The sequence below is a fragment of the Canis aureus genome, chromosome 2 (assembly GCF_053574225.1).
Source record: "Canis aureus isolate CA01 chromosome 2, VMU_Caureus_v.1.0, whole genome shotgun sequence".
Taxonomy (NCBI): Eukaryota; Metazoa; Chordata; class Mammalia; order Carnivora; family Canidae; genus Canis; species Canis aureus.
The window spans coordinates 60,955,128-60,981,300 of NC_135612.1; the positions used below are offsets into that span (position 1 = coordinate 60,955,128).

General features: G+C 56.3%; 1 protein-coding gene across 2 annotated transcripts in view; it reads left to right on the forward strand.

Moving 5' to 3' along the window:
- The window catches only part of HTRA3 (HtrA serine peptidase 3), a 30,884-nt gene extending 4,927 nt beyond the window's left edge, over nt 1-25,957 (forward strand). Inside the window, exons 2-9 of one of the 2 annotated variants that reach the window (XM_077875443.1) lie at nt 5,597-5,696; nt 8,617-8,839; nt 11,597-11,791; nt 12,424-12,456; nt 13,827-13,941; nt 21,496-21,544; nt 23,339-23,434; nt 24,824-25,957. In XM_077875443.1, the coding sequence (XP_077731569.1) occupies nt 5,597-5,696; nt 8,617-8,839; nt 11,597-11,791; nt 12,424-12,456; nt 13,827-13,941; nt 21,496-21,544; nt 23,339-23,434; nt 24,824-24,989 (977 nt within the window). In that variant the 3' untranslated portion in view covers nt 24,990-25,957. Of the gene's footprint in view, nt 1-5,596; nt 5,697-8,616; nt 8,840-11,596; nt 11,792-12,423; nt 12,457-13,826; nt 13,942-14,747; nt 15,537-21,495; nt 21,545-23,338; nt 23,435-24,823 lie in introns of those variants that run through there. The other variant, XM_077875453.1, reaches the window with a different exon arrangement.
- The last annotated feature ends 216 nt before the right edge of the window (nt 25,958-26,173 follow it).

Here is a 26,173-nt window from a genome sequence, read left to right on the forward strand (position 1 = left end):
TGTGGCACCCAGGTGAGGGAGACGCCACCACCAGAATGGGGAAAGGAGTAGATTAAGGAGGGCTTCCTGGAGGAGGTGGCATATAGACAGCCATTTAGAGGTGGACGCAGAGCCCCAGTGCAGAGAAGTCTGATGGGAATCACTGAGCATAGGCTGGTGTCAGACGGAGGAGCCGGGAGGTGACCCATCGTCAGGAGGTGGAGAACCACCAAAAGTTTATGGGTAGCAGGTGTGCAGAGTGGCTGCAGGGGCCCAGCTAGTGGGAGGCCAGTGTCCTGGGTGGGGAGAGCTGATGAGGCCTGAGCTAGGGTGACAGCTGAGGGCCTGAGGATCTCTGACGGGGGCAGGGTGTCAGGGGGCTGTCAGGGCGGAGGGATGGCAGGGTCTTTCCTGGAGGCAGGGCGCCTGGAGAAGCAGGTTTGGAGAAGCAAGGTGGTGAGTTCAGGTTAGGTATGGGGGGCACCCTGGCGTCGAGGGTGTGAGTTCTGTGGCAAGAGACTGGCTGATGAGCTACGGCAACTGCGTGTCCATGGCGGGCACCTGGCTAAGTGAGCGGCGTGTCCTGCCCGAGGGTCTGATTGCCTCCTGGGCCTCACTTGAGGGAGAAAAGCCACCAGACTTACCAGGGTCCAGGTGAGACATCAGGCTTGTGCTTCAGGCTGCCACAGCCTTACACACACATTAGGCCCTTTATGAGAAAAAGCTAGCAGGGGCAGGGACCTACCCCAGGTGAGGAGGGACAGTTCTACCCGAGCCCAGGTCCCCTGATTTTGCATCTGCTGCTCTGCACGCTGGACACACCTCCAGTGCTTTGAGGAAGTGGCTTTCCTGCTTGATTTTGATAAGTATGTTACATAAGCAGGTAAGAAAGAGAATAAAGTCACAGATCCCTTGTCCTCAGCGCCGCGAAGATGTGACCAGGACGTATGTATGGGTGCCCTAAACCGAACACCAGGTCTAGTGCGGGGTGGGGGTGGGTGTGAACCCTTGGAAATCTGCAGCGCACAACCTGCGCAACCGTATGCTTTAGCCCCTGTGGCACATGATGGGCAGAAACAGAACTGAAACTGAGTTCTGTTCTCCACGTCCAGCCGCTCAGGGGTGAGCCGCAGCTACCCCACCTGCAAGCCTCCTAAGCTCTCTGCACTGCAGCTTCATCTGCGAAATGGTACCCTTCTCGCTGGGCCACTGGACAGGCAGTGAGGTGAGGAATTTAATGTGCTTTGCACGGTGTAAAGGCTAACGGGCTTCAGTGTAAACAGACCTAAGTACCACCCAGTGGGTGTTTCTGGAATAGATGGAATTTGGAGAGAGAAGGAGAGGTAGTGGAGGAAGGGAAGGTGCTGGAAGGCCGTGTTTGTGGACAGGCTGCCATGTGCCCAAGGGAGTTCCGCTGACCATACCTTGGCTTCCGTGGCCACCCAAAGTCCTGCCTGCCTGCGGTGCCCCTCTGACAAAGGACGGACAAGCTGTGTCAGAGCCTCCTCCTCCTGAGGCTGGCTCAGTAGAGGAGCCACAGTGACCCCAGGCCGAAGACTGGCCAAGCTGGGCGCCCCCGGGCAGGACAGCCAGTCACGGGCTGAGGACCAGCCCGGAGCTGAGGAAGTGCCTGGAGTCAGCATCCCTGGCTCTGGGCCGTGGGTGGGCGTTCTCCTGGCCTGTGAAATGGGCACAGATCCAGCTTCATAGGACGGCTTTGAGAGGTCATAAGGCTCATAAATACCCGGAGCCCAACGTATGATGGCTTCTGGGCAGGACCCATGGCGGACGGGCCCTGTGCTCCCCTGACAGGAGCCTGGAGCCTGAGGGCCACAGACAGCAGCACCGACGTGCCCCTGGGAAGCCCCTGTTCCTGGCTCTGGGTGAGACAGTCACTTGGGGACAGGCAAGTTTTTAAGAGCAAGAGAAACACAGGGAAATGTTCTGGAATCTAATTAGACCTGGGGGGCAGCTCCTGGGGCTTCAAAACCTGCCCCTGAAGAGTGAGTGGGGCCTGGGGGCCATGCAGGGGCCCCCAGACGGTGCATTTGTCCCTGCAGAGCATTCACACACACCCTTGCTCATCCAACCATTCTCTCCCTGCTCCATGCTGTGGACTGGGAGAGCCCAGGCCATGGTGGCCGTCAGGGGGATGTGCCTTGGGAGGGGTTATGAGGGGCCGTAAGGGGACCCAGAGGGGTGAGAGTGGTCACTGAGCCTGCTGAGTCAGGGCAGGCTCCCCAGAGGAAGTGTGCTGGCCTGGGCTTTAAGGATGAGGGAAGGGGCATTCGTGCCAGAGGGTATGGGAGCTGGGGGTACTGGGGGAAGAGGGACAGTCGGTGAACCTGAAGGTGTGGGTGGAACCCGGACACCCCATCCTCAAATGCTCTGCAGGCTGTGTTTAGCGTTATGGACAGATGGGCACAGCCTGGGGCTTTGTGGTCATCTGCTGATGGCCCTTTCATCCCGGCTCATAGCTAACCGCTTGGTGACAGATGGGGGCTTCTTTGGAAAAAATAAAGGCAATGACCTCAGAGGAACAGAACTGGGTCTCAGTCCTGACTGCCCATTATGTGCTGGAGGGGTAATGCACACGGTTGGACAGGCTGCGTACTGCACAACTCCAAGGGAGGCCAGTCACAGTGTGATCTTTGTTGATAATGGACTTGTGCAGTCTACAACCTGTGTAGCAGCAGTCCGGGGTGGTCGCTTCCCCACTCTGGGCCTCGGTATCCCCATCTGTTCCATGGTGTTATGACCACCCAAGCTGGCGCATCATGAGTCCTCTCTCAGGCTCTGCCACCGTCCCTGAGCCCTCCTGGAAGCTCTGCCACTCGAGGATGTTGGGGCGGAGCCCGGAAGCCCAGGCTCTGACCCTGCGGATGGAGGGACGCTGGTCCCGGTTGCTCCCGTCCTGGCCATACCCCTTCGTCTCCTGAGAGGCGCCGCGGGACACCTGGCCTTGATTGCTTGGCTCTGTGTCACATTCCTCCCGACTCAGACTTCCAAGGCCTGTGGGTTACAGTTTATTTTTGAAAACAAAACACAACAAAACGCTAACAGCTGAATCTGGTCGGGATTGACTGTTGACTTCAGAACTTTGGCTGGAGGACCGGGTGGGGGCGGGGGTTGTCAAAACCCCAAATAAACAGAATCTGCTTTCCAGCCGTGGGGCCCGAGGTTTTCATGTGGAAAGAAGCGGTGGGAACCGAGTCCTCCCTTCCCACTGATTCATGGGGTGATTCATCGGTGTGTGGGGAGGAGGACCAGGAAACAGGCCCTGCCCCGCCCCGCCACCCCCTCCCCACCACCCACCACGGATGGTCTGCTTAAAGGGACAGGGCCTGGCAGGGTCCAGGGGGTGCCCCAGGCCCTGGGTCCAGAAGGACTCAGGCTCTGACGTCCTTGGGACCTGGGTGGAGGCCTCCCTGGACTTCCCTCTGCCCTATCCCCTGTCACCCTGTGCTGTGCGTGGCTGGTCACTTGCCTATACGTGGCAAAGGGTGCACGCAGAGGCACTCAGCATGCATGGATTGAATACAGCCCGCATGAGAGCGAGTACCATGGGCAAGACGTTATGCTGGGAACCCCCAGGAGGGAGAGAAGCATTCCGGCTGGAAGAAGCCTTTCAGGGGGGTGGGGGTGTCTGCCTAGAAGAGGTGGGATTTGAGTTATGCCCGGGGATATGGGTTCCCAGGGGCCTTGGGCTGGGGAGGACAGAGCTGGGCTTAGCCCCCACAGCTGACTGGCAGTTTTACCTGCAGAGTTTGGGGACGGTTAGCAATCCTGCATGGAAGTAGATGCGTGAAGGCCGAGTGGGCCCGGCCCCGGGGCCCTTGTTTTGCGAGCTCTAAACCCCAGGCTGCCAAGGGTGTTGCCACCGGGAGGAGGGCTCCCAGGCAGGGTAGCCCCTGGCCACCTGCAGTTTGATGGGAGAGAGGCCTTGCGGTGCCCAGCAATAGGCCACGTCTCCAGCCAGGCTCTGGCCACTCCAGACAGGCCGCCTTTGATTCGAGCTGACCACAGTGGCCTGGGCCCCCCGGGTCCAGCGCCGGCTGCCTGGCTGGGAGGCAACCACCAATCACAGAATTGATGGGTGGAGTCTCCTCTCCACACCTGACCTTGGAGCCTCTCCCCCAACCCTGCGTCCCAGCTCAGGAGTATTGGACAGTCAGACAGTCGGGGCATTAGGGAGCCACTGGGGTTAGGTGAGCAGCCCCTAAGGATGAGAGTCCCCAGCCTGAGCTCAGAATGTGCCTTCTCCAACTAGGTAAGCACCTTCGGGCAGGAGGATTCATCTCTGAGCCACACGCTCTCCCTGCCTTTGAGAGGGAGGCCATGACCCCCACCCTGGTGGCCTCCTGAATGTGGGGAGATTAGTTGGGAATGTGGGTGGGGCCTGATTTGCCCACAGATGTTTTTGGGGCACCCATGGTGGCTGCACTCACCATGATGCCTCCTGTCCCTCTGGACTAAATGGAAAACCAGATTTTCACCAGATCCTGATGCTCCGTCACCTCTCAGATCCAGAGGAATCTCAGCTGCAAAACTAGGCTTTGCAGGCCGAGCCCTATTTGCTCACCAACAGCAGGTGCTGGGGTGCGTGGTGGGCTCCCCTGGGCAGGGAGCTTCGCATCTGCAAGTCACATCCACGCCCAGTTCCCACAGGTCAGGGGACATCTTCAGTCTCATTTTCAGACTAGGAGTCGAGGCCCAGTGAGGGCGAGTGATTTGCCTAAAGCCACACAGCTGGAAGTGCCCTGCCAGGCAGCATGCGTCACTCCCAACCCTACGCTTATTCCTTATTCGGGACGGCTTACAAGCAGCATGGGGGCAGCATCAGTTCCAGGTAGCCCCAGTCTCTGGCGGGGACCTGGGCGACCTCGGCACATGCCCGAGCAGGGAGACCAAAGGGGTGTGGGCCCCGTGCCACCCACATCCCTCAGGCCTGCGGTCCTGGCAGGCGGCAGCCCCCACTGCTGACAGCAGCAGAAATCCGAGCCGGCGAAGGTTCCAGGGGAGTTCGTGAACCGCCTGGCAAGTCAGACTGGGGCTTGGCCAAGTAGGATGGGGGGCCCTGGCGACTCAGACATCCGGAGTCCCGCGAGGCCCAGGAGGGGGTCACACTATGGCCAAATGGGGCAGCTTGGGCAGGCCAGCCAGGAGCTTCGCTGGTCTCTTGCCCAGTCACTGCTCTAGCCCAGGGGCTGGAGGGACAGGCCAGAGCTGGCAGGGGCAGGGACGGTCACCTCATGCCAGGGCACAGATGTATATACGAGAAAGAGCAAGGTCTGGGAGGCTGGCCCAGATCTCTCTTAAATGTCAGGTTGCTGCTTGCAGCTGAGGGCAGGTGTCCTAACCTCCTCTGACCTCCTGGCCTTCCTGGTGGCGTCCAATGAAGTAACGTGAGGAAGCTCCGCCTTAGCCGTTCTTGGGGTGAGGCAGCCCCCTCACAGATGTCCGGGTGTCACCCTATTGCTGAGTGTGGAGCATCCCTGCAGGGCTCAGGGCCCGGTGGGGTCCCTCCCTGGTGGGGCTTCCTCCTGGGTGGGGGATTGGGGTGCCACGGGCCATGTCTGGCTCCTCCTGATGCACCTGGTTCTTCCTGCCAGTGTAGGTCTCCACCAGCTGACCAGCCCGCGGTACAAGTTCAACTTCATCGCGGATGTGGTGGAGAAGATCGCGCCAGCCGTGGTCCACATAGAGCTCTTCTTGAGGTGCGTGAGCCCCTGCCAGGCTTCCCCCCCATTCTAGTAGGGGGGTGGGGCAGGAGAAGCCAAGTAAGCGCACATGGGGTCAGATAGACCCCCCCAGACACCTCCACCACATGTGCCCTTGGGTGGGGGGGCATCCCCTCTCTGCCTCTGGTTTCCTCGCCGAGGGGAGTGGGCACCCAGTTGCACCAGCTGGGCTGCAGGTTTGCTAAGCAGGTGTGCCCGGGGTGAGGTCGGGGGCAACTCTGGTATCACGGGGGCTGCCCGAGCTGGTTCTGGGAAGCACCGCTGCCTCGAAGGCTGATTGTCAGCAGAACCCTGGGGTCTTCTCCCAGGTTGACCCATACACCCCAAAGAGAAGATGTTGGCAGCATGATGTCTTAAGTTAAAAGTCTGACTTAACCTCTCGGCCACTGTGTGTGGAGGGGGCCACCGAGCTGCCCAGATGAGGCACGCAGGGTCTGAACCCCCACTCCACGCTGCTGGAGAACAGAGAGAGCCAGGCCCACGGGCGACGGAGTGGATGCTCCGCGCAAGGCCTGGGGCCAGGGCGCTGGGTCTTGCTCGTCTGCACAGTGTGTTCCCTAGGGGTGTGGAGGCCGGCCAGCACAAGTATGCCAACCCCGAGCCCCAGGGTACCAGGTGGCCTGTGGCAGAATTGCTCACGCCAATTCCCAGCCCCAGCGTCACGCTCCCTGTTCACAGGCGTGGAGCTTGCCCAGTGGGAGCCCTTGTCATGGGGTCATGACATGCCCATGGGTCATGGTCATGCCCATCTCTGGAGGACAGGGGCAGTGTTCACCCCTGACGGCGCTCCATGGGACCAGCAACCACTGGCTCAAGCTCCCCATCAGATGAGCAGGACCCTTGGACCCACTGTGCACTCTGAGCCATGTTGGCTGCTTTGGCTGCATTCCTCTAAACAGCCCTGGTGAGTGCCCACCTCGTGGAGTTGGGGGCTGGCCGCCGCAGGACTCACCCTGAGTCAGGACCGGGTGGCCCACCCCTCAGCACTGGCTGGCACGCTGCTCCCGAGGCCCTTTCTGCCCACACTCAGGGCCGAACCCCACATGCTAGGCTCTGATATTCTCATTTCCTGGGTTGGAGCAGAGGCCAGGGAGCTTCTCCAAGCTCACAAAGCCACTGAGTCGGGCTTTGACCCCAGGTCCTCAGGCCCCAAAGATGACCCCTTACTGCCCTTTCTGTAGGCTCCAGACCCTGAGACATGTCATTGAGGAAATTACAACTGGACACACTAAGTGGCAGGTCCCTGGCCTTGCCGGTGGCTCAGACTGGCCAATGTCTTTCTAGAGGGCTCCAGGCATCAGGCTCTCGGCCAGCTAATTGTTGACTGCAGCCCAGGCTGGGCAGGCTGCAGTGCCCTTGGAGACCGATGTCCTAGTGGGCGGGTGGGCGAGGCCAGGCGGGCGAGATCTCAGACACAGATGAGATGCTCATCAAGCCTGAGAGCCTCCACTGTGACCCCTGACCTGAGGGAGGAGGCCGCCGGCTGCCTTGGGCCCCTCCTGCGGACACGCACCAGATCCCACAATGGGTGCTGGCGGGGGTGGAAGCGGAGGCTGCGGTCACCCTTGGGGCCGAGTGGCCAGGCTGCCTGACCCAGACGAGCAGTTCACATCCTGGACCACTGTCTATGCCTGTTAACTACTGCTACTACTACTGTGTGCGGTGGTTGTGGGCATCACATCACCTCGTGTCTGGCTCAGAGCGCTCGTGACGTTCGTTAGCCCTCGTCCTGGTCCTGCCCGCGAGGCAGCCTTCTGCACTCTCTCGCTTCCCTGAGACGAGCCCACCTTCCTGTTCTCTTCCCTCCTGCATGGTTCCAGGCCCCTTCCAGTACCCTTTCTCCCTCATCTCTGGGGGCGGCCCAGGCACTGAGTACTCACACCGTCCACACCCCTCGGGATCCCAGGGAGGGTCCTGAGCTGTGTCCTGCCTCCCCGGCGTTCTGGCCATGGGCCATGGGCCCTGTGGGCTCTGCTGAGGCTTGGGCTTTTTCTTACATCAGTGAATTCTGACCTCTGGCCGTTTGATCCCATTTACGGAGGTGGGCACTGAGGCCCAGGGTCTGCCCGTGTCTGAGCGTGCATGCCGCCCGGCACTGTCCAGTGCTCCCAGCCCTGAGTCCTTGGAAGGACGGCACCTGGTGCAGAATTTGTGGAGCAGAGCCTGCCACCGGCCCTGCCTGTCACACCATCCGGGGCTCTGGGCAGCTGCCAGAGGGGAGGGACCTGAGGGGGGAGGGGGGAGCACACCCCTGCCCCCAGGCTATGATCTCCCTGAGTAGTCAGATCTGCCCCCCTTAGGGAAGCCAGCCCCCCTGAGGGCCAGCTGTGGGTCAGCCCCAGCGGACACTACATGCACATTAATGTGTTGTCCCTCATGCTGACAGCAGCCAGGTTTATTGAGTGACTTCCTGCCTCCAGGCGCGTTAGATACCAGGCATCACACTCAGCAGGGCAGGGATCCCATTTCCTAGCTGGGGAGACTGAGGCCCGCCCACAGCCAGGCAGATAATAAGTGGGACAGGCCTGAGATTAGAGTCCCGGCCTGTCTGGCTCCAGCGCTGAGCTGTCTGGCAGCGAGCGTCCGCTGGTCCTGGCAGGCCTGACGTGCATGGGCCTCCCGTCTCTTCCCGGAAGGTTGCAGGTCACAGATGGTCGTCCCCTCGATCTGGCTGTGAAACGGGTCCAGGCGTAAGTGACCTGGCCAAGGCCACAGCTGAAGGTGGCAGAGCTGGGGTTGGCCCCAGGCCCGGGGGACTCCGAACCCCACGCTGGGCTCTGCTTCTCGCCAGCTGGTGCATGGCTGTGGCCGGCTCTGCATCCAAGCCCCGTGTCCAGGCCCCCACACCCAGGCCCCTGCCCATCCTGACCGCCCTCCTGTGCTCCCCTCCCTGCAGACACCCGCTGTTTGGCCGTAACGTGCCCCTGTCCAGCGGCTCGGGCTTCATCATGTCAGAGGCTGGCCTGATCGTCACCAACGCTCACGTGGTGTCCAGCACCAACGCCGTCTCAGGCCGGCAGCAGCTCAAGGTGCAGCTGCAGAATGGTGACACCTATGAGGCCACCATCAAGGACATCGACAAGAAGTCGGACATCGCCACCATCAAGATCCACCCCAAAGTGAGTGGCCGAGGGAGGGGTGGGGGGTGGGGGTCGGAACAGCATTAGCCCAACCTCCCTGTGGGGCATTTGGAGGAACTAAGGCCTGGGGCGCCCAGCAGTTTGCTCCCAGTCGGTCACAGGTCAGGTCGGACTAGAACTGGGTTCTCCAGACCCCTGCCCTGTGCTTCCTCGAGCTGCCAGCTGCAAGCAGAGCTGGGCAGCCATCCACCAGCCGGGCCTGCATGGAGGTCCTTCACGGCCCAGGGACACTCCCAGTGTCCCTCCCAGGCCCACTCCAGGACATGCAACCGTCCCTGTGGAGCTGACAGGGCTGTGGGAGCATTGGGACATATGCCCTCGTCCCTCCACATCCAGTCCCCACTATAAGCTGGCCTTGGAGCCCACAGCGAGGCCGTGTCATTCCCCATCACTGCTAGTGGCCGTGTCCAGGGGGCCTGCCACAGGCTGGTACCGTCTGTGCCCCACAGACCTTGGCAGACAGGGTGTCAGCGTCCAAGGGGACACAGGCTAAGAGAAGTGAGGCCACTGCCCAGTATCCTGCAGACCCGGGGCAGGGCTTATCCACTGTCATGGTTACGAGGCTCGGTGAGGGCCGCTGCTGGCCACCCCTACCGTGAGGTCAGTGACCCTGGGGCTGTCTGTGCTGGTGAGTCTGGCTTGGCCTGGTGACTCTGAATCTGGTTCTGCTCTGTCTCAATATAAGTTGAATAGTTTTGGTGATCATGAGTCTATGTGAGGAGGCTCCTTCCTACACGATCAAGGGAGAAGAGAGTTACCCTAGTGTGGACCCTTCCCACGTTTTTTTTTTTTTAAGATTTTATTTATTTATTCATGAGAGACACAGAGAGAGAGAGGCAGAGACACAGGCAAAGGGAGAAGCAGGCTCCATGCAGGGAGCCCGACTCAGGACTTGATCCCAGGTCCCCAGGGTAACACCATGGGCCAAAGTCAGCGCTAAACCGCTCAGCCACCCGGTCTGCCTCCCTCCCCATGTTTGACTCATTGATGGTAGTTACCGAGCCCGGGGTGTCACCTCCATCCCAAAGATGAGGCTGCTCAGGCTGGGAGCGCCGGGGGTGTGCTCAAGGGCAGGGGTTGGCAGCTTTGGTGGTGAGGCTCCAGGAAGTAAATGCTTCCAGGTTTGTGGGCCTGTGAGCGCTGTGGACACCTCTCAGCTCTGCAGCAGCCACAGGGGATAAGAACGCATGGCTGTGTTGCAATAAAACTTTATTTATAGAACAGGCAGCAGGTGGATGTGGCCGTAGGACCAGTGTGCAGCCCCCGCCGATGACACCCACAGGGCAATGTGGACCCAGACTGGACCCCAGGCCTGGCTGCCACTGGGTCTCTCCCATTCCAGGACCTGTGGCAAAACCCTAGGATGGGGCACACCCTGGCAGCCATCGGTGGCCACAGATGCTGGTGGAGTTAGTAAGGCCCTGGTGCCCTGGTGCCCAGGCTTTAGTGCCTGCTGGCCGGATTGGCACCCACAGCTTCTCCTTGACGCAGGCGCTGCCTCTGAGCCCCTGAGTCCTGCGTGTGGCAGCTCCCCCAGCTTTGGGGAGAGGCTGCTGCCCCGAGTGGCTGGGGCATGGTGAGGAAGAGCGTCCCCGAGGCCAGGTGGTGTTATCCCTCCCTCTGTGACCAGCCAGGGATGTAAGCGTCATTCCTGTGGGTCCTCACGTCCAGGTGCGTGGGCCCAGCTCCTCCACCTGGGACCCTCTGTGCCAGGCCCCCCCGCCGTCCCACCAGATGGCATCGGCAGTCAGGGTGGGAGGTGTGGAGTCCTTGTCAGAGCTAGAGGGAAGCTTGTGTGATCGGAGCATGACGGTCACCAGCACCTTCTTCTAGAGCTTTGTGTCTGTGGGTCATGGTGGACCCCCAGGAGCCTGCAGAGGAAGTGCAGCCTCATCTGGCCACCCCAGGGGTGGCATCTGACACAAGTCATATGACACCAAATCCCCAAATTCATGGGGGTGCTGGTGAGAGAGGCTCGACTCCCCTCAATTTTGTGGATGCTGGCATGTGCACTCAGCACCCTAGCCAGCGCTCAGGAACACCTGCTCTGAGCATGCTCCCTGCAGCTTCCGGAACATGGAGGCAAACCCAACACAGCCAGCTCCCAGAGCTCCCAGTCTAGCTGCCAAGTCGACATGAAGTCTAGCGTCACGTGGAAATAGCGTGGGCAGGTGTCTCAGTGCGTGAGGGGTGATGGCAGAGCTTGGCTAAGTCACTCTGTTGCTCTCAGTTTCCCTGTGTCTCTACTGAGAGGTGAGGTTGAGCTGGATCAAGAGTTCCAGGGTCTTCACCTGGGCTCCAGGCTTCCCGCAGGTCTCTAGGTCACATGCATCACCTTGTGTGTGATGCATTTTGGAAGGTATTCAGAGCTCCAGCAGATTTCAGAGGGACCTGTGACCATGGAACTCATGGCCTCAGAGGCCGTGCTCGGCTGGATCCTCCAAGCATCCTCCCTGTGTGCAGCCCCTGCAGCCGCCTGGGGAACCCTGTGGTCAGTCACAGGGCAGCTGAGCCCCTGTTCTGAGGACTCCAGCCTGAGTCTCTCCTACTGTGGGTCAGCTGGAGGCCGGCCTGGCCTCTGTCTGAGTTGGCGACTTGCCTTGGCCTTGACCCCTGACGGCTCTATCCAGCTGCTCCTGCCTTGCTGGGACTACCCTGCTGGGGGCTGGCCTCCATCTGGCTCCCGTCCCACCAAAGGCAGACAGCTGAGCCTCCCTTTCCTTGTCCCCTCTCCAGAAAAAGCTGCCGGCGCTGCTGCTGGGACGCTCGGCAGACCTGCGGCCCGGCGAGTTTGTGGTGGCCATCGGCAGCCCCTTCGCCCTACAGAACACGGTGACCACGGGCATCGTCAGTACGGCCCAGCGGGACGGCAAGGAGCTGGGCCTCCGGGACTCGGACATGGACTACATCCAGACGGATGCCATCATCAACGTGAGTGCTCGTGGGGCCTCAGGCGGGCTCACCCCATCACTCAACACATCCCCTTGCTAGAAGGTTCCTTCTTTATGCTAAATAGAGCTCGGGATCCCTGTGACTTCTGCACCTGGGTGCCAGGACCTCCCTGGGGGTTAGAAGCTGCTGCCTTGACCTGGGACAGCTCTTCAGAGATGCAGAGAGTCTCTGCCCGAGTCACCCCCTCTTCTGGGCACTGTTGGTTTCATCACTGTAGCACGCGGCACCTTTTCCGCTTACAGAGCACTCTGCCCCGGCCCAGCATGCCCACCTCTCTGGGTTTGCCATGACCTGGACTCTTCTGGAAGTGTTAGCCTTTGTAGAGAGCCCTGGAGGCGGGTGGGATAGAACCGAGCCGTGGGTCAGGTTGGGGGGAGCCTGTGAGGTCTGTGCGGGGAGCATTGGTCACCAAACAGCCGTGCGCTTGGCCTCTGGGGCCTCAGCTCTCTCACCTGTGGAATGGGTGCAGTGAGGCCTTTCGAGATGCTGTTGGGAGTGAGATTTGATTATCCATTTCTGTGCTGGTTGGAACGAGGGTGGGAAGACAGAGCTTCAGGAGCCCTCTGGCAGGGCTCAGGGCTCCCCTAACGTCGCGTGTCCTCTGCTTGCAGTACGGGAACTCCGGGGGACCCCTGGTGAACCTGGTAAGTGTCCCCAAGTGTAGGGCCCTCTAGTGCTCTGGGGCTCTGCTCCCGTGGCCATACAGCCTGGAGGCGGGATACAACCCCAAAGATGGACCTTGAAGCTTCACACGCAATAGCTGGGCTGAAGGCCCGGAAGGAGGACATGGCCCCAGGCACCAGCTGCCCTGGGCCTCCATCCCCCCTAGAGATACTGCATTGTCAGAGGAATAAGGATGACCCAGAACAGCAGCCAGACAGGGACCACATGCCCAGCGAGGACGGGGGGGGGGGGGGGGGGGGGTAGGGGAGACACAGGTCAGGGCTGGTCACTGCTCCGGGCCCCCATCCTTGCATTTACATGCGAGGAGAGGGGGCATCCTCGTTCTGTCCCAGTTCTCTCAGTCACCACTCCCTCACATCTGTCCTGGGCCCCAGAGTGGGACTCCTTCTCATACCAGGTGAAATTTATAGAATAAACCAGGAGTTCAGTTCAGAAATCAGTTCAGCTCCTGGGCCCTGAATTACCGGCTGCCATCCCCACCCCAGGGAGCTCCCATCCATGCCACAGTGTGTCAGACCCGAGCACGCCCAAGTGTGATGTGAGGAACAGTGAGGGGACGCTGGAGAAATACAGGCAGGGAGGGCTGCCTGGAGGCGGGAGTGTCTAATCTGGGCTGTGGAGACTAAGGGTTTGGGGCTTAGGAGACACGCAGGAGAAAGTCCAGGGAGAAGGCGCCACATGAGCAGGAGGGGTCAGAGGAAGCTTCACCCTGCCCCCTCACCCCCTGAGCAGCCCTGCAGGTGTTCAGCAGGACGGGAGGCCACAGCATGGGTGTTCATAAAAGCTGTGCAGGTGGGCTTTATGCTGGAGGCCAGAAAAGCAGGGGTGCGTGCTGGGCTGCAGGGAGGAGCACCTTCTCAAGGGTGTCAAGAACAAGGTGTCTGCTGATCCATGCTGTAGCCTTGAAGGGGTGCAGGGCAGGGGCAGGGCGGGAGGCCAAGTTCCAGGGGATGGAGGGGGGGCATGGGAAGCTGCCCTGGCCTCACACCCCTAGCCCCACTTCTAGGAGGAAAGGAGAGAGACCCCAGGCCCATAGGCATCACTGCCCCCTGTCCGGGCTCCAGCCTCTTGGGATGCTGTGGAGGTGGAGGTGTGCTCCTCCTCAGTGGGCACCGCCTGAGGAGCAGAGGGAGAGAGGGGACCAGGTGTGGAGGGAGGAGTGGGAGGCGAACCCCGAAGGGCCTCCCAGGATGGCTTCTGGATGCCCCAGGAGCCTCCCAGCAAGAGGCAGTGCCGGCCAGGTGGGCCCTGGAAGCCAGGTTCGGGGCAGGTGCAGACAGGATGCTGGGGCCCCCCTCCCGAGTGATGCCCCTCTGACTGCCCTGCCCAGGACGGCGAGGTCATCGGCATCAACACGCTTAAGGTGGCAGCCGGCATCTCCTTCGCCATCCCCTCGGACCGCATCACGCGCTTCCTCACGGAGTTCCAGGACAAGCACGTCAAAGGTGCGGCGCTGCCCCGGGGCTGCTGAGGGAGGGGACGGGCAGGGGGCCCCCTGCTTTCCTGCACGCGCTCCCCTTCTGGCTGGGGGTCCCCCACTCACCTCCCACCTCCAGCAGCTTCTGCCCTCCAGGCTCCACTTCTCTGGGTGGCTGCAGACAGAACTGGTAGTGTGTCCTTCCCTCCCTTCCTCCCCCCGCCCCATCCTTCCTCTTCCCTTCCCTCCTCCTTTCCATCCACCCACCCACCCTTCCATCCACTCATCCACCCACCCCCCATCTACCCATCTGCCCTTTTATCTACCCCTCTGCCTACCTATCCACCCTTTCTCCCCCATCCTCCCTCCCTCCCATGTGCTCATCCCTGAGCACTCCTGCTTCTAGCCTGAGGTCATGCAGACTGTCCCAGAGGGGAGCCTGTACCCTGGGGAGCAGAGCCCAAGCCCCTGATCCCTGGAAGGCATCTTCCTCTCAGCACCCCACACAGGGGTGCCCAGGCCTTCTCCCACTGCTGGATGGCCATGAGCATCCACCTGGTGGAGGCCTTGGCCAGCCACGGGTGACTCTCCCCAGTGAGGGCCTGCCCATCACTCTCTTAAAGTTGGTCACAGCTGCTTTCTGAGGGAGGGTCATATGGCTCCTGATCTCGGGAGCTTCCTGGTGGCCTCCACCTTCCTGCCTTGCATTTAGCCCAGTGAACCAGTGAATGTCTCCCTCCTGCCATTTTGTCTTCTGTGCCCACCTGGCCGACGCCCAGATCTGCCTCAGCCCCACCACTCACACCTTCAAATTGCTTCCATGTCTCCTCCCAGCCCCCTCACCAGCAGTTCATTGAGAGCATGGGGCTTCTTCATGCTGGCCCTGTCCTCCACGATCCCATCAGACAAGCACATGGAGCCCCGTGTGGCCGAGACCAGTGCCATGAGGACTGGTCACACGAAGAACCACTGTTGAGGAAGGACTCCATTGGGTTCATCGGTGTCCCTCATGTGAAGATGGCCAGGAGCCAGGGCAGAGCCAGTCTTCCCTAAAGAAGCTGAAGGCTTCTTCTGTTGGATGGGTTGGGGACCATTTAACACCACATCTTTTCTCCTTGCCTGCCAGGAAGCTCAGAACTCAAGCCAGGGTTGCGCCTTCATAGTCTTGATGCTTTCTCTAATAACTGAGCTTTTCTAGTATAATTACCCTCCCTCCTGCTCCAAGGGTGCCTTGGACTTTGGCTACCTTCCTGGAAGTCGATGGATCTGCATTTTGCACAGGTTGAGCTGTTAGGTGACTGTTGGGAAGCGGATGATAGCGTCCTCTTGCTTCTTGCTTCTCTCTTCCTCTCCTCTCTCAGATGAGAACCAGCAGGGGCCACCAGGGTTCATTCCTTTATTGTACAGAGACTGTCCCTGTCAGTGCTCACCTCACCCCAGACCCCCTGGGAAACACTCATTCCCTGTCCCCAGAGCTGTCACCTCCCTCAGGACACGTGGATGAATCAAAGAGCCCAATCAATCCTAGCTGGATGACCGAATCTATAATTTAAAGCCCTTCTGAAATTGATTGGTGTTCACTCCTGCTTTTTTTTTTCTTAATAAAATTATCAAAATACTTAACCAGTTAATCCAAAGTTCTTTAAAACAGACCATCCTTGAACCAAGGAGATGTGAAGGTGCGTTTCTTGTTCCTGTCTAGGGTGTGGGGCACAGAGGCCTCTGGGGTCTCTTAGGGGAAGAGGAGCCACCATGCTGGTCCAAGGGAGCCTCAGTGTCAGGCCCCAGGAGTTTTGGGGTTCAGCCAGCCTTAGCACTAGAGTGTACCCAGGAGTGTTTGGGTCAGTGGGGCCAGGTGGTTATGGATATCTGCCCCTCTCTGAACTATGGGAGCCAGTGGTCACATCCAGCCTGGGGCGTGGACTTGTCACTCCTCTCCTGCCCCCGGGGGTGGGGGGTGTCTCTGTGGCCCTGTGCTGCAGGGAGGTGCCAGAGGTTCTGGCAAGAAGACCCTAGAATGCACGTTCCCTGGTCACGAGGTCCCAGGCAGACCGGGGACACCTGCGTGCTGGAGTGCTTCCCCAGTAGAGCAGGAGGCGGCAGCGGGAGGCAGAGGAGAGGCGGGCAGGACCCGTGCTGGGGAGCCCACTGTCCCTCCTTCAAGATGCCCGAGGCTGTAGTGTCCCCGAAGCCTGAGCTCGGCTCTCTGCCAGTGCAGCGGCTAGGACCAGGACTCAGCGGCGTCAGGGCTGCAGAGCGGGTCTGGGAGCAGAGGGAACCACAGTGAACGTCATTCCTGCGCGGAGCCTGGGGTCCCGTGGGTCGGGAGCCAAACAAGCGTGCAGCCCTGAGCTTTCATTCCAGCCGGGACACTGGGCCACAGGAGCTCCAGTATGTCCTATGAGGGCAGAGTAGGGAGGCCCGTGGGGGGCAGGAGAGGGGATACAGAGGGGGCCTGGGGCAGGTGGGCCGCTGAAGGGGCCAGTAGGGAGTCCACCACAGGAAATGCTCCTGGCAGCCTGGGGAAGGAGGGCGGCAGCTGCAGGATGAGGAGTGGTTGGGTCTTGGTCAGTTTTGAACTTGGAGCCAGTGAGGCTTGGAAGGCGGGGTACAAAGTGTGAGCAAGGCAGAGGGGCATTTCCTGGGATGGGGTTCAGGGGCAGATCAGGGATCAGCCCTGATGCCCAAGAAACTGCCAGTGTGAGCTGCTTTCTGCCTTGGTTTGGGGTTTTGTTGTGAAATTCCTGTTCCACACAGCAAACCCGGTCCAGTGGCGTTAGTGTGCATGCAGTTTAGGGGGAGCTGCCCGGCTTTGAAGGAGCACTCGGGCAGGACCTCCAGCCGACCTCCTTGTTCCCAGCGCATGGGACCCTCCGCATCTGGGTGACCTCCCTGTGAAGGAGGAGACACAAGGGTGTCTGCTGACCTAGAGACTCAGTGCGTCCCCCCTGCACCAGCCCCACATTGGGCTGGGCCTGCTGGCTCTGGGGGGTGGGCAGTGGGCTTCCAACCAAGGACTCTAACGAGCAGGCCCCTGCCTTGTGGGTGGCAGGGCTGCACATCTGCCCGGCCAAGGCACTGCTCACGCACAAGCACGGGAAGCTCAGTCCCCTTCCTGTTTTGAAGCATGACCTTGGGGTTCTGAGCAGCTGACAGAGAGCCGGCTCCGTGCAGGAGCAGGACGCAGGGCCAAGGCCTCTGCTAGGGCTTCCCTCCTGTCCTCTGAAGACCTGGCCCCATCTATGGATTGTAATGCCATCTAGGGAGTGATTCCCAGATTCCCATAGCCAGCTTGGCCCCATCTCAGAGTGCCATACTGGGATGCTCAGCTGCCCTTGTCCCCACAGACCCTTCCAAACCCAGAGGTCCTTTCAAAACATAGGGCAGACCATGGGCCCCTCTGTTGGAAAGCGTCCCCAGGCTGCACCTGCTAGAGGTAAAGACCAAAGCCATGGGCCCTGCAGAGCTGTGAGCCTCTCCTCACCGTCCTGGCCTCACATCACTCAGAGCCACCCATTCCCAACCATCCATCCTCTGTGCAGAAATGTCAGTTTAGGTATTTTGCCCACTTTAAAAAGTTGGGTTATTTTATGTTCTTACTAGGTTTTGAGAGGAGTCTGGATGCATCCTGGATGGGAGTCTTTGTTGGGGAAACGAGCTGCCAATGTCTCTTCCTGCTGCTTAACTTTTCATTTTCCTGACTTCACCTTCAAAGAGCGGATGTTTTATAAATTTTTATGAAGTCTCATTTACCAGTTTTTTTTTAAATGGACCATGCATGTGAAGTTGTATCCAAAAAATCTGGGCTCACCAAAGTCAGGAAAATTTACTTCTACATCTCCCAGTAGTTTACTTTCTGAGGCCTTCAAGTTAGGACAATGATGCATTTTGAGTTAATTTGTTTAAAGAGTACCGAGTATGAATCAAAGTTCTTTTTTTTCTTTCTGCTTTGGATAGTCAGTTTTTCTAGCACTGTCTTTTTCCCCACTGAACTGCATTTGCTCCTTTGTTGAAAATAAAATGAGCCCATCCTCTCTGGCTTATCTGTCTGTCTGTCCATCTATGCCAGCTTCACTCTGTCCTGATTATTGCAACTCTGCAGTGTCTTCAGGTCAGGTGACACCAGCCGTCCCACTGTGTCCCATCTCCAAAGCCATCCTGGTTTTTCCATATCCTTTGCATTTCCATATGGATTTTAGAATCAGCTTGCCAACCCCTGATTCCAATTTCAATTATTGCAATTGTTTTAAATTTCAATTTCCGATTGCTTGTTACTACAATATACAAATAAAGTTGATTTTCGTATGTTGTTTCATCGTAAGAGATCCCGTGACCTTGACAGCTTGTGCTGGTAGGAATTTTTGTGGGCTCCATCACAGATGATTCTGTAGTCTGTGCACAGAGATGGTTTTGCTTCTTTCTTTCCAGCCTGGATGCTTTTTCTTTTGTTCTTGCCTAGCTGGAGTCTCCATACGATATTGAATATAAGTGTTGAGAATGGATGTCCTGGCATTCGTTGTTTCTGCCCTTGGGGAGAAGTCTCTAGTCTCTCACCAGCAAGTAGGATGTGCTTGTAGGTGTCCTTCATTGGATGGAAAAAGTTCCCTTCTATTTGTAGTTTCTATTAGGAACAGATGTTAGAAGATTTTGTCAAACACTTTTTCTGCACCTTTTGAGATGACGGTTTCCCTTAGTCTGTTAATGTGGTAAATTGCATTGGTTGATTTTTGAATGTCATACCATCCTTACATTCCTGGCATAAAGCTCCTTCCATTGTGATGTATTATTATTCTTTGTATATATTGTTGGATTTCATTTGTTGGAAATGTCTAAAGGTTTTTTGCAGCTGTCTTCATGAGGGATGTTGGTCTAGTTTTCTCCCTCCCGATTTTGGTATCAGGATGATAGTTGGGAAGTTGTTTAGGAAGAACACTTTTTTGTCTTTATTTCTCTGCTACAAGACTGCTTTACTTTTTTAAAGATTTATTTATTTATTTATTCGTGATAGACATAGAGAGAGAGGCAGAGACACAGGCAGAGGGAGAAGCAGGCTCCATGCCGGGAGCCCAACGTGGGACTCGATCCCGGGACTCCAGGATCACGCCCTGGGCCAAAGGCAGGCGCCAAACCGCTGAGCCACCCAGGGATCCCAAGACTGCTTTACTTTTGACACCTGTTGACCAAATGTTAGGGGCCTCCCTGTACCAGTTGGCTGTCCTACCATTTCACCCAAGTCTGACACTGGCTACCTGAAGATAGTGTCAGAAGCCATGGTTAAGGTCGCACAAGACTGTCCCCGATTTCAGATGCCAATCACAAGTCCAAGATGTCACCTGTGCTTCTGACCCACTGGCTGGCTCCCTCGTTGGGTTTAATCATTTGCTGGAGGAACTCACAGAGCTCAGGAAAACAGTTTACTTACTAGATGACCAGTTTGTGTGTAAATAAAGAAGATTAATTCAAGAACAACAATAGGAGAGATACACGAGACAGGTCTGGGAAAGGATGCAGAGCACCTACACATTCACCAACCTAAAAGCTCTCTGACCTGCCCTCTTGGGGTTGTAGGGAGCCTTTACTATGTAGTAAAGCTATGAACCATGATTGGTTCAGCCACTGCCAATTATTTCCACTTCCAGCTCTTCACCTCTCCCCAGAGGTGGAGTGGAGGTTGGGGTTGAAAGTTTGACCACCTGATTACATCATAGATTTCCTAGCAACCAGCCCCATCCTTAGGGGCTTCTCAAAATCACCTCCATAACATACACTCAGGAGTGGCTGAAAGGGGTTTATGGTGTGAGTTACAGAAGATACCAATCTCACATTTATCACTGTGAGGCTTCAGGGGCTGGCAGCAAAAGAGCCCTTGTCACTGGGAATTACAGAAGTTTTAAGGGCCATGTTCTGGGAACCATAAACGGAAATGGAAACATGTATTTCTTATTATAAAATCACAACATCACAGAAGTATTCACTCATTTTCAATGTTCTAGAAGAGTTTGTACAGAGAGGATACTATTTCTTTCCTAAACATTAGGTAGAATTCTCCTGTGGGACCATCTGGGCCTGAAGTTTTCTTTGTGGGAAGATTTTTAATTTCAAAATAGAGGGGGGGCTACTATGGTTATCTGCTTCTTCTTGAGTGGGATCAAGTAGTTTAGAAACTTTAAGAAATGTGTGCATTGTATCTGAGTTGTCAGATGGGTTGACATCCAGTTATTCATTAATTACATCTTACTACCTTTTCAATACTGTAGGATCTGTGGTGATGTCACCTCTCCCATGCCTGATCCGGATATGGATAATTGTCTTGTCTTTTTCTTTTTTCTTCTTTTGACTGATCAGTCTAGCTTAAAGCTTATCAATTTTATTGATCTCCAAGAATAAGCTGTAGCTCATGTATTCTCTATTAAATTTGGGTTTTCTATCACACTAATTTCTAGTCTTTATTATTCCCTTTCTTCTGCTTACATTGGGTTTCATTTGCTCTTCTCTTTCTGGTTCTTAAGGTAAAAGCTGAGATCAGTGATGTGAGACCTTTCTTATTCTGTGATATTCGCACTCTGGTATTATTAATTTCCTCCATGTACTACTTCACCTGTACCTCACAAATGTCAATAGGTCATTTTCCCTTTTTTATATAGTTTTAAATACTTTCTAATTTCCTTTTGATTTCTACTTTAAAGATGGGTTATTCAGAAGTGTGTTGTTTAGTTTTTAAATTATTGGAAATTGGGATGCCCGGGTGACTCAGTGGTTGAGTGTCTGCCTTCAGCTCAGGGCATGATTCTGGGGTCCGGGGTGGAGTCCTGCATTAGGCTCCCTGCAAGGAGCCTCTTTCTGCCTCTGCCTATGTCTGCCTCTCTCTGTGTGTCTCTCATGAATTAATAAATAAAATCTTTTAAAAAATTATTGGAAATCTTCTAGATAATCTCCTATTAGCGATTTCTACTTTAATTTCATTGTTGTCAGAGAGCATGTTTTTATGATAAAACATTTTGATTGTATTGAGACTTGTTTTGTGATTCAAAATAAGTAAATGTTACTTCTAGGGCTAACCTGAACTTCTAAGTCACAGGTTGGCACAGCCAAGGGGATAGATAGAGCTGCTGCCTTAACAAGTTGTGTGTTTAAGTCTTCAACTGGAGGGCCTGGCACATGGCTAGTGCTCACTAGGCATTACTGGCTAATGTTATATTTTATGGGGAAAACAGGAGATGGTAACAAGTTCAGATCTGAACAGGAAAGTTTGGGGAACCTGCAAGATGGAGGCTGGAGAGGAGAGCCCCATTGGCCACTGGGGTTTGGGTGTGGGGCTCAGCAGCAGAGAAGCTGTGGGGGCTGATGTGGTTGCATGGGACCTGAGGGCAAGGATGGGCATGAAGTCACCAGACTAGACAGGACATCTCCCAACACCTCAATGGCAGCCTGGAGGAGAGAGGCAACTCTAGGCCTGTGAGCAAATGGGATGGATCCTGTTGCTTTCTGCTCCTGGGAGGAATTTGGCTCCCACCTGGTGCCTCAGGGAGGGCAGAGTCTTTCATAACAGCTCTAACAGAGTCCTATAATGTTTTGTTCTCAGACTGGAAGAAGCGTTTCATTGGCATACGGATGCGGACCATCACACCTAGGTGAGTGTCTGAGGATGCAGCCCTGCTGTCCCTCCATCTTCATCCCTCACCTCAGCTCTCCTCCCAGACCTTGCCCAGGTGTGCTCAGCCACCTGCAAGTGTTCCACCGGGCCAGACAGAGTCAGACTCGCAAGTCTTTGCTTAGGCCAACCCTCTGCCTGCAATGCCTTTTCCTCCTTTGTCTAATGGGTTCCTTCAGCCCCCTGAGGACTCACAAATTACCACAAACTTGGTGGCTTAAGACAATAGGAATCCATTCTTTGGCAATTCTGAATGCCAGTAGTCCAAAATCAGGGTGTCAGCAAGTCTGTGCTCCCACTGAAGGTTCTGTGGAGAGAGTCCTCCCCTGCTTCTCAGGGCTCCAGGTGTTTCTTAGGTTGCAGCCACATTACCCCAATCTCTACCTCTATCCTCATGTGGCCTCCTCTGTGTATCTGTGTCCAAATATCCCCCTTCTTTCTCTTATAAAAGCACCAGTCCTTGGATTTAGGTCCCATCCTAAGTCAAGGTGACCCTATCTAGAGATCCTTAACCAATGAGATCTTTAGAGACCCTATTTCTAAACAAAGTCACATTCTAAGGTTCTGAGTGGGCATGAATTTTTTGGAGGCACTGTTCTATTCCACATGCCACTCAAGTGGGAGGAGTACCACCTCTACTCCCTGCAAAAGCACAAGTTTTTCCCTTCCAAGCATTACACTGGTCTCATGGGCTGGAGTTGCCCTGTCCCCTCAACTTTGAACCTGAGCTCCTTGGGAGTGAGAACTGTGTTCCAATCATCAGTACCACATATGCAGCAGAGTAGGTGGCTAAAACACTGATAGTGAAATAAAGGGTGCGGTGGGTAAGGAAAAGGAGAGAGGGAGGGAAAGAAGGGAAGCAGAGAGAGAAAAATATACAAAGTCAAGTCCAAGAATTTGAAGAAGGAGGTCACTGCATTGAGGGCTCTGGGGAGAACTAAAGCATGCTCAACTGACTATACCCTCAAACCTATGCAGCCTCTAAAATGATCATTCTTCCCAGTTCATCAACTGTTAATCTAGGGATTAAATCTGGAAGCCATTTGTATTCAAGACCAATATACCAATTTATCTAAATGTGTTCTTTCTTTCTCTCTTTCATCCACCCATCCATCACACCATTTGTCCATCCATCACATCATCCTTTGATCAGTCTGTCACACTACCCATCTGTCTATTCATCCATCACACATCCATCCATCCATTCATCCATCCATCCATCCATCTATCCATCCAGAATTCATCCATCCATCATCATTCCATCAATCTTTCACACCGTCCATCCATCCATCACACCATCCCTCCATCTATCCATCACACATCCCTCCATCATACCATCCTTCCATCCATCTATCACACCTGTCCAGTCTTCTGTCTATCCAGTCCATGACTCACTCATTGCTCATCCTTCATCTATCTGTTTATTCATCATTCCTTCCATCCATCCATTTTCTCATCCATCCTTCTACCTTTCCTTCCTTCCTCTCATACCTCGTCCTGCCCACCCTCCCAACTATCCATCACCTTCCCCTGTCTACACTTCTAACCATCCATCTTCAGTAAACTTTCTCTTGAGGAGCCCATGTCAAGTGGGGGACACTAAGAAGAACCAGTGACAACCCGGAGTGGTCAGTGGTGGGACAGAACAGTGCCGAGATTTAAAGGAGATGCCTCTTCTGGCCCAGGTGGTGGGGAATGGTGGGAGTAGCTTTCTGCCAAGGAGTCAGTTTAGAGGCTCAGAAGAAATGCATTAATGGTGGAACTACCTTTTCAGTTTGGTGGAAGAACTAAAGGCCAGCAATCCAGACTTCCCATCAGTCAGCAGTGGAATTTATGTGCAAGAGGTTGTTCCAAACTCACCTTCTCAGAGGTAGGCTGTACTACGGGAAGCAGGGAAGCCAGACTGGAGGGAAGCAGACATCCTGGAGGGTGGAGTTGGGTGGGCACGAGGCCTAGGGTGGGCCCACTTCAGTGACCTTGCATAACCTTGAGCTCCTGGCATATGACATGGCATGGAAGTGGCAGGTGGCATTCTAGCCTATCATCTAAGCCAGGGGGGGGCTGGAGAGATTAAGTACCCCGTAGAGCATTGGCACTGCCCTTCCATGGCTGGGCATGTCCTTTCCTTTGGGTCAGGAGAGACAGAGTAGTGGAGACCCCTCAAAGCTCAAACCCCAATCCAGCCTACCTCCCACCAGCCCGCTGGACCCACCTGGGTCTTCCTAGGCCTATTTCCTCATCTACAAAATGGACACAATTGGGCCTACTCTTTCTCCTCTGAGGAGACCTTGTCCAGACCAAATGAGACAAAGCATTATTTTCTTTGAAACCTCTAAGTACCAGAAAAATATTGACTATCTGCAACACCAGGAGCCAAGGCAACTAGTGTAGTGCAGGTACCACATGCTTGTATGGCCCATGTAGGGCCCAGAAGGGATCTGAGCAAGCCTCTTCCCTCCTTTGCCACAGGTCACCAGTCAGTATGGTGGGTGGGCTGCATCCAGTCAGTGGTCTAAATGGTAATCCCTGGAGCTGGAGGTCATGCACATGGGGTCTGTGAGGGACGAGGGCAAGGTATGGAATGGAGGGGAGCCAGACAGGCAGGCCTCCAGCCCGACAGGGCCCCTTCAGCCAAAGAGGACCTCTCTTCCTGTTTTCTGTGCTGTGCTGCTTCAGCGGCTATGCAGGAAGTTGTGGACCCTGTAGCACATGGGCTCAGTCCACAGTTGGCCTGCAATAGAAGTTGTTGGAACATAGACCCATGAAACCAAAGAATTACCACCAAACTGAGGGTTTCAGCAGTTACCAGGAGTGGCCACAGGCAGGCCGCCTCAAGAGCCAGAGTGATGGGATCAGTAGCAAGGGTGGCTGCTGCTGACCGAGGCTACCTAATCTGTTAGCCCTCACTGCAGCCTGGACCTCGAAATCTGCAGGTGTGTTCCCACATAGGACTGCAGATGTGCAAACTGAGGCTCAAAGGGGCCAAGAGTCTGACATGTGGCAGCCCAGCTAAAAGAACTGCACCCAGAACTTGAACCCAGGCCCTCGTGATATAGAGAAGAAGCCAGCTCACAAAACACAAGCCATTGTAGGACATTGGTTTCCACCTGGTGTAGGAACCTTGGAGTCAGGACACTGTTCTTACTGGTTGAAATGATTTTTCTTAAACTGCTTCTGTTCACCTGATTGTCCCCCAAGCAGGGTCTGGGCCCCGGGGGTGGGGGGAACATGCAGTAACTGGGTGTCTCTCCATTGGCAGAGGGGGCATCCAAGATGGCGACATCATCGTCAAGGTCAACGGGCGCCCTCTGGCGGACTCAAGTGAGCTGCAGGAGGCTGTCCTGACGGAGTCCCCTCTGCTGCTGGAGGTGCGGCGGGGGAATGATGACATCCTGTTCAGCATCTCTCCGGAGGTGGTTCTGTGAGGGTGGGGCCCCCTCCCCACATTGCCGAGTGCCAGAGCCTGCAGCCTGGGACGGGTGCCAGCTGAGAGGTCCCATCCAGAGCCACGGCCTCCCACGGGGTCAGGACGAAGGACCACAGACGGTCCTCAGCAGAGCCAGTGGCCTCCTCCTGGCCGTCCAGGGCCAGAGCCACAGGCAGGGCTTGGCCAGGGACCCACCTCAGCCTCAGGAAGGTTGACTTCTATGTGATCGTGCCATGGGGACAGCTGGATGCCTCCCTTGTACAGATGCTCCTGAAGGCCACCTTCCAAGTGCCCAGGATATCCAGAACACTCCTCTGGAATTCCCTCACAGCTCCCACCCTCCCTTCTATGCCCCTGCCTTTACACCTGTCCAACTCTGTCTGAATGCCCAGGCTGCTCCTACCCCACCTCCCCTCCCACTCACCTGCTCAGGTCAGTTCCCGAGCCTGTCCTCCCCGAGAAAGGCCTCTCATCCCCTGCACCAGACACCACAGTGTCCACCACATTGAATGACCCGGGCTGTTGCTCCGCCAGCCTGGAGGCCCTGGAGGGTGGCCGTGTCTGACTCCCTTTGGGAGTCAAGTGTGGGGACCTGGCCCAGATTGGTCCCAAGGGTACCCTGGCTTCTCACCCAAGCCCTGTGGCTTCCCAGGCGGGAGAGAGCCTGGCCAGGAGCAGAGTGCCTGACACCCTCTGGAAGGCCACCTGTCTTCCTGAAGGTGCCCATGGGGCAGGGGGCAGAGGAAGCCCCCTGACAGGGGGAGGGGTGACGAGGACTGAGCCAGCTTCGCCTCCCCTGTGCTGTTCAGCAAGGGGCGGTCGACTCCTGGAATCACCCACCAGAGCGGCTGGGGAGCGCGCGTTATGTGTCGAGGTGTATTTGTGAGCTTCGCTGTACAGTGGATTCCCCCGTATGCTTGTACTGTATGTTTCTCTACTGTATGGAAATTAAAGTTTACAAGCACATGGTCTTCAGCCCGCGGATACTCAGGGTAGCCCACCCCCGCCAGCCACAGCTTCTCTTGGATCTGGAGCTGATTTTCCAGTCAGCCAAAGGCCTGGGAACCACCCCAGGCCCTGGGGCATAGGGCCGGCTCCCCACTTGCTCCTAGTCTGTGGTCTCGGCAAGACGTCTCCCTGCCCCTGCCTTGTCCTCAACCCAGGTGCGGGAGGAACACCGAT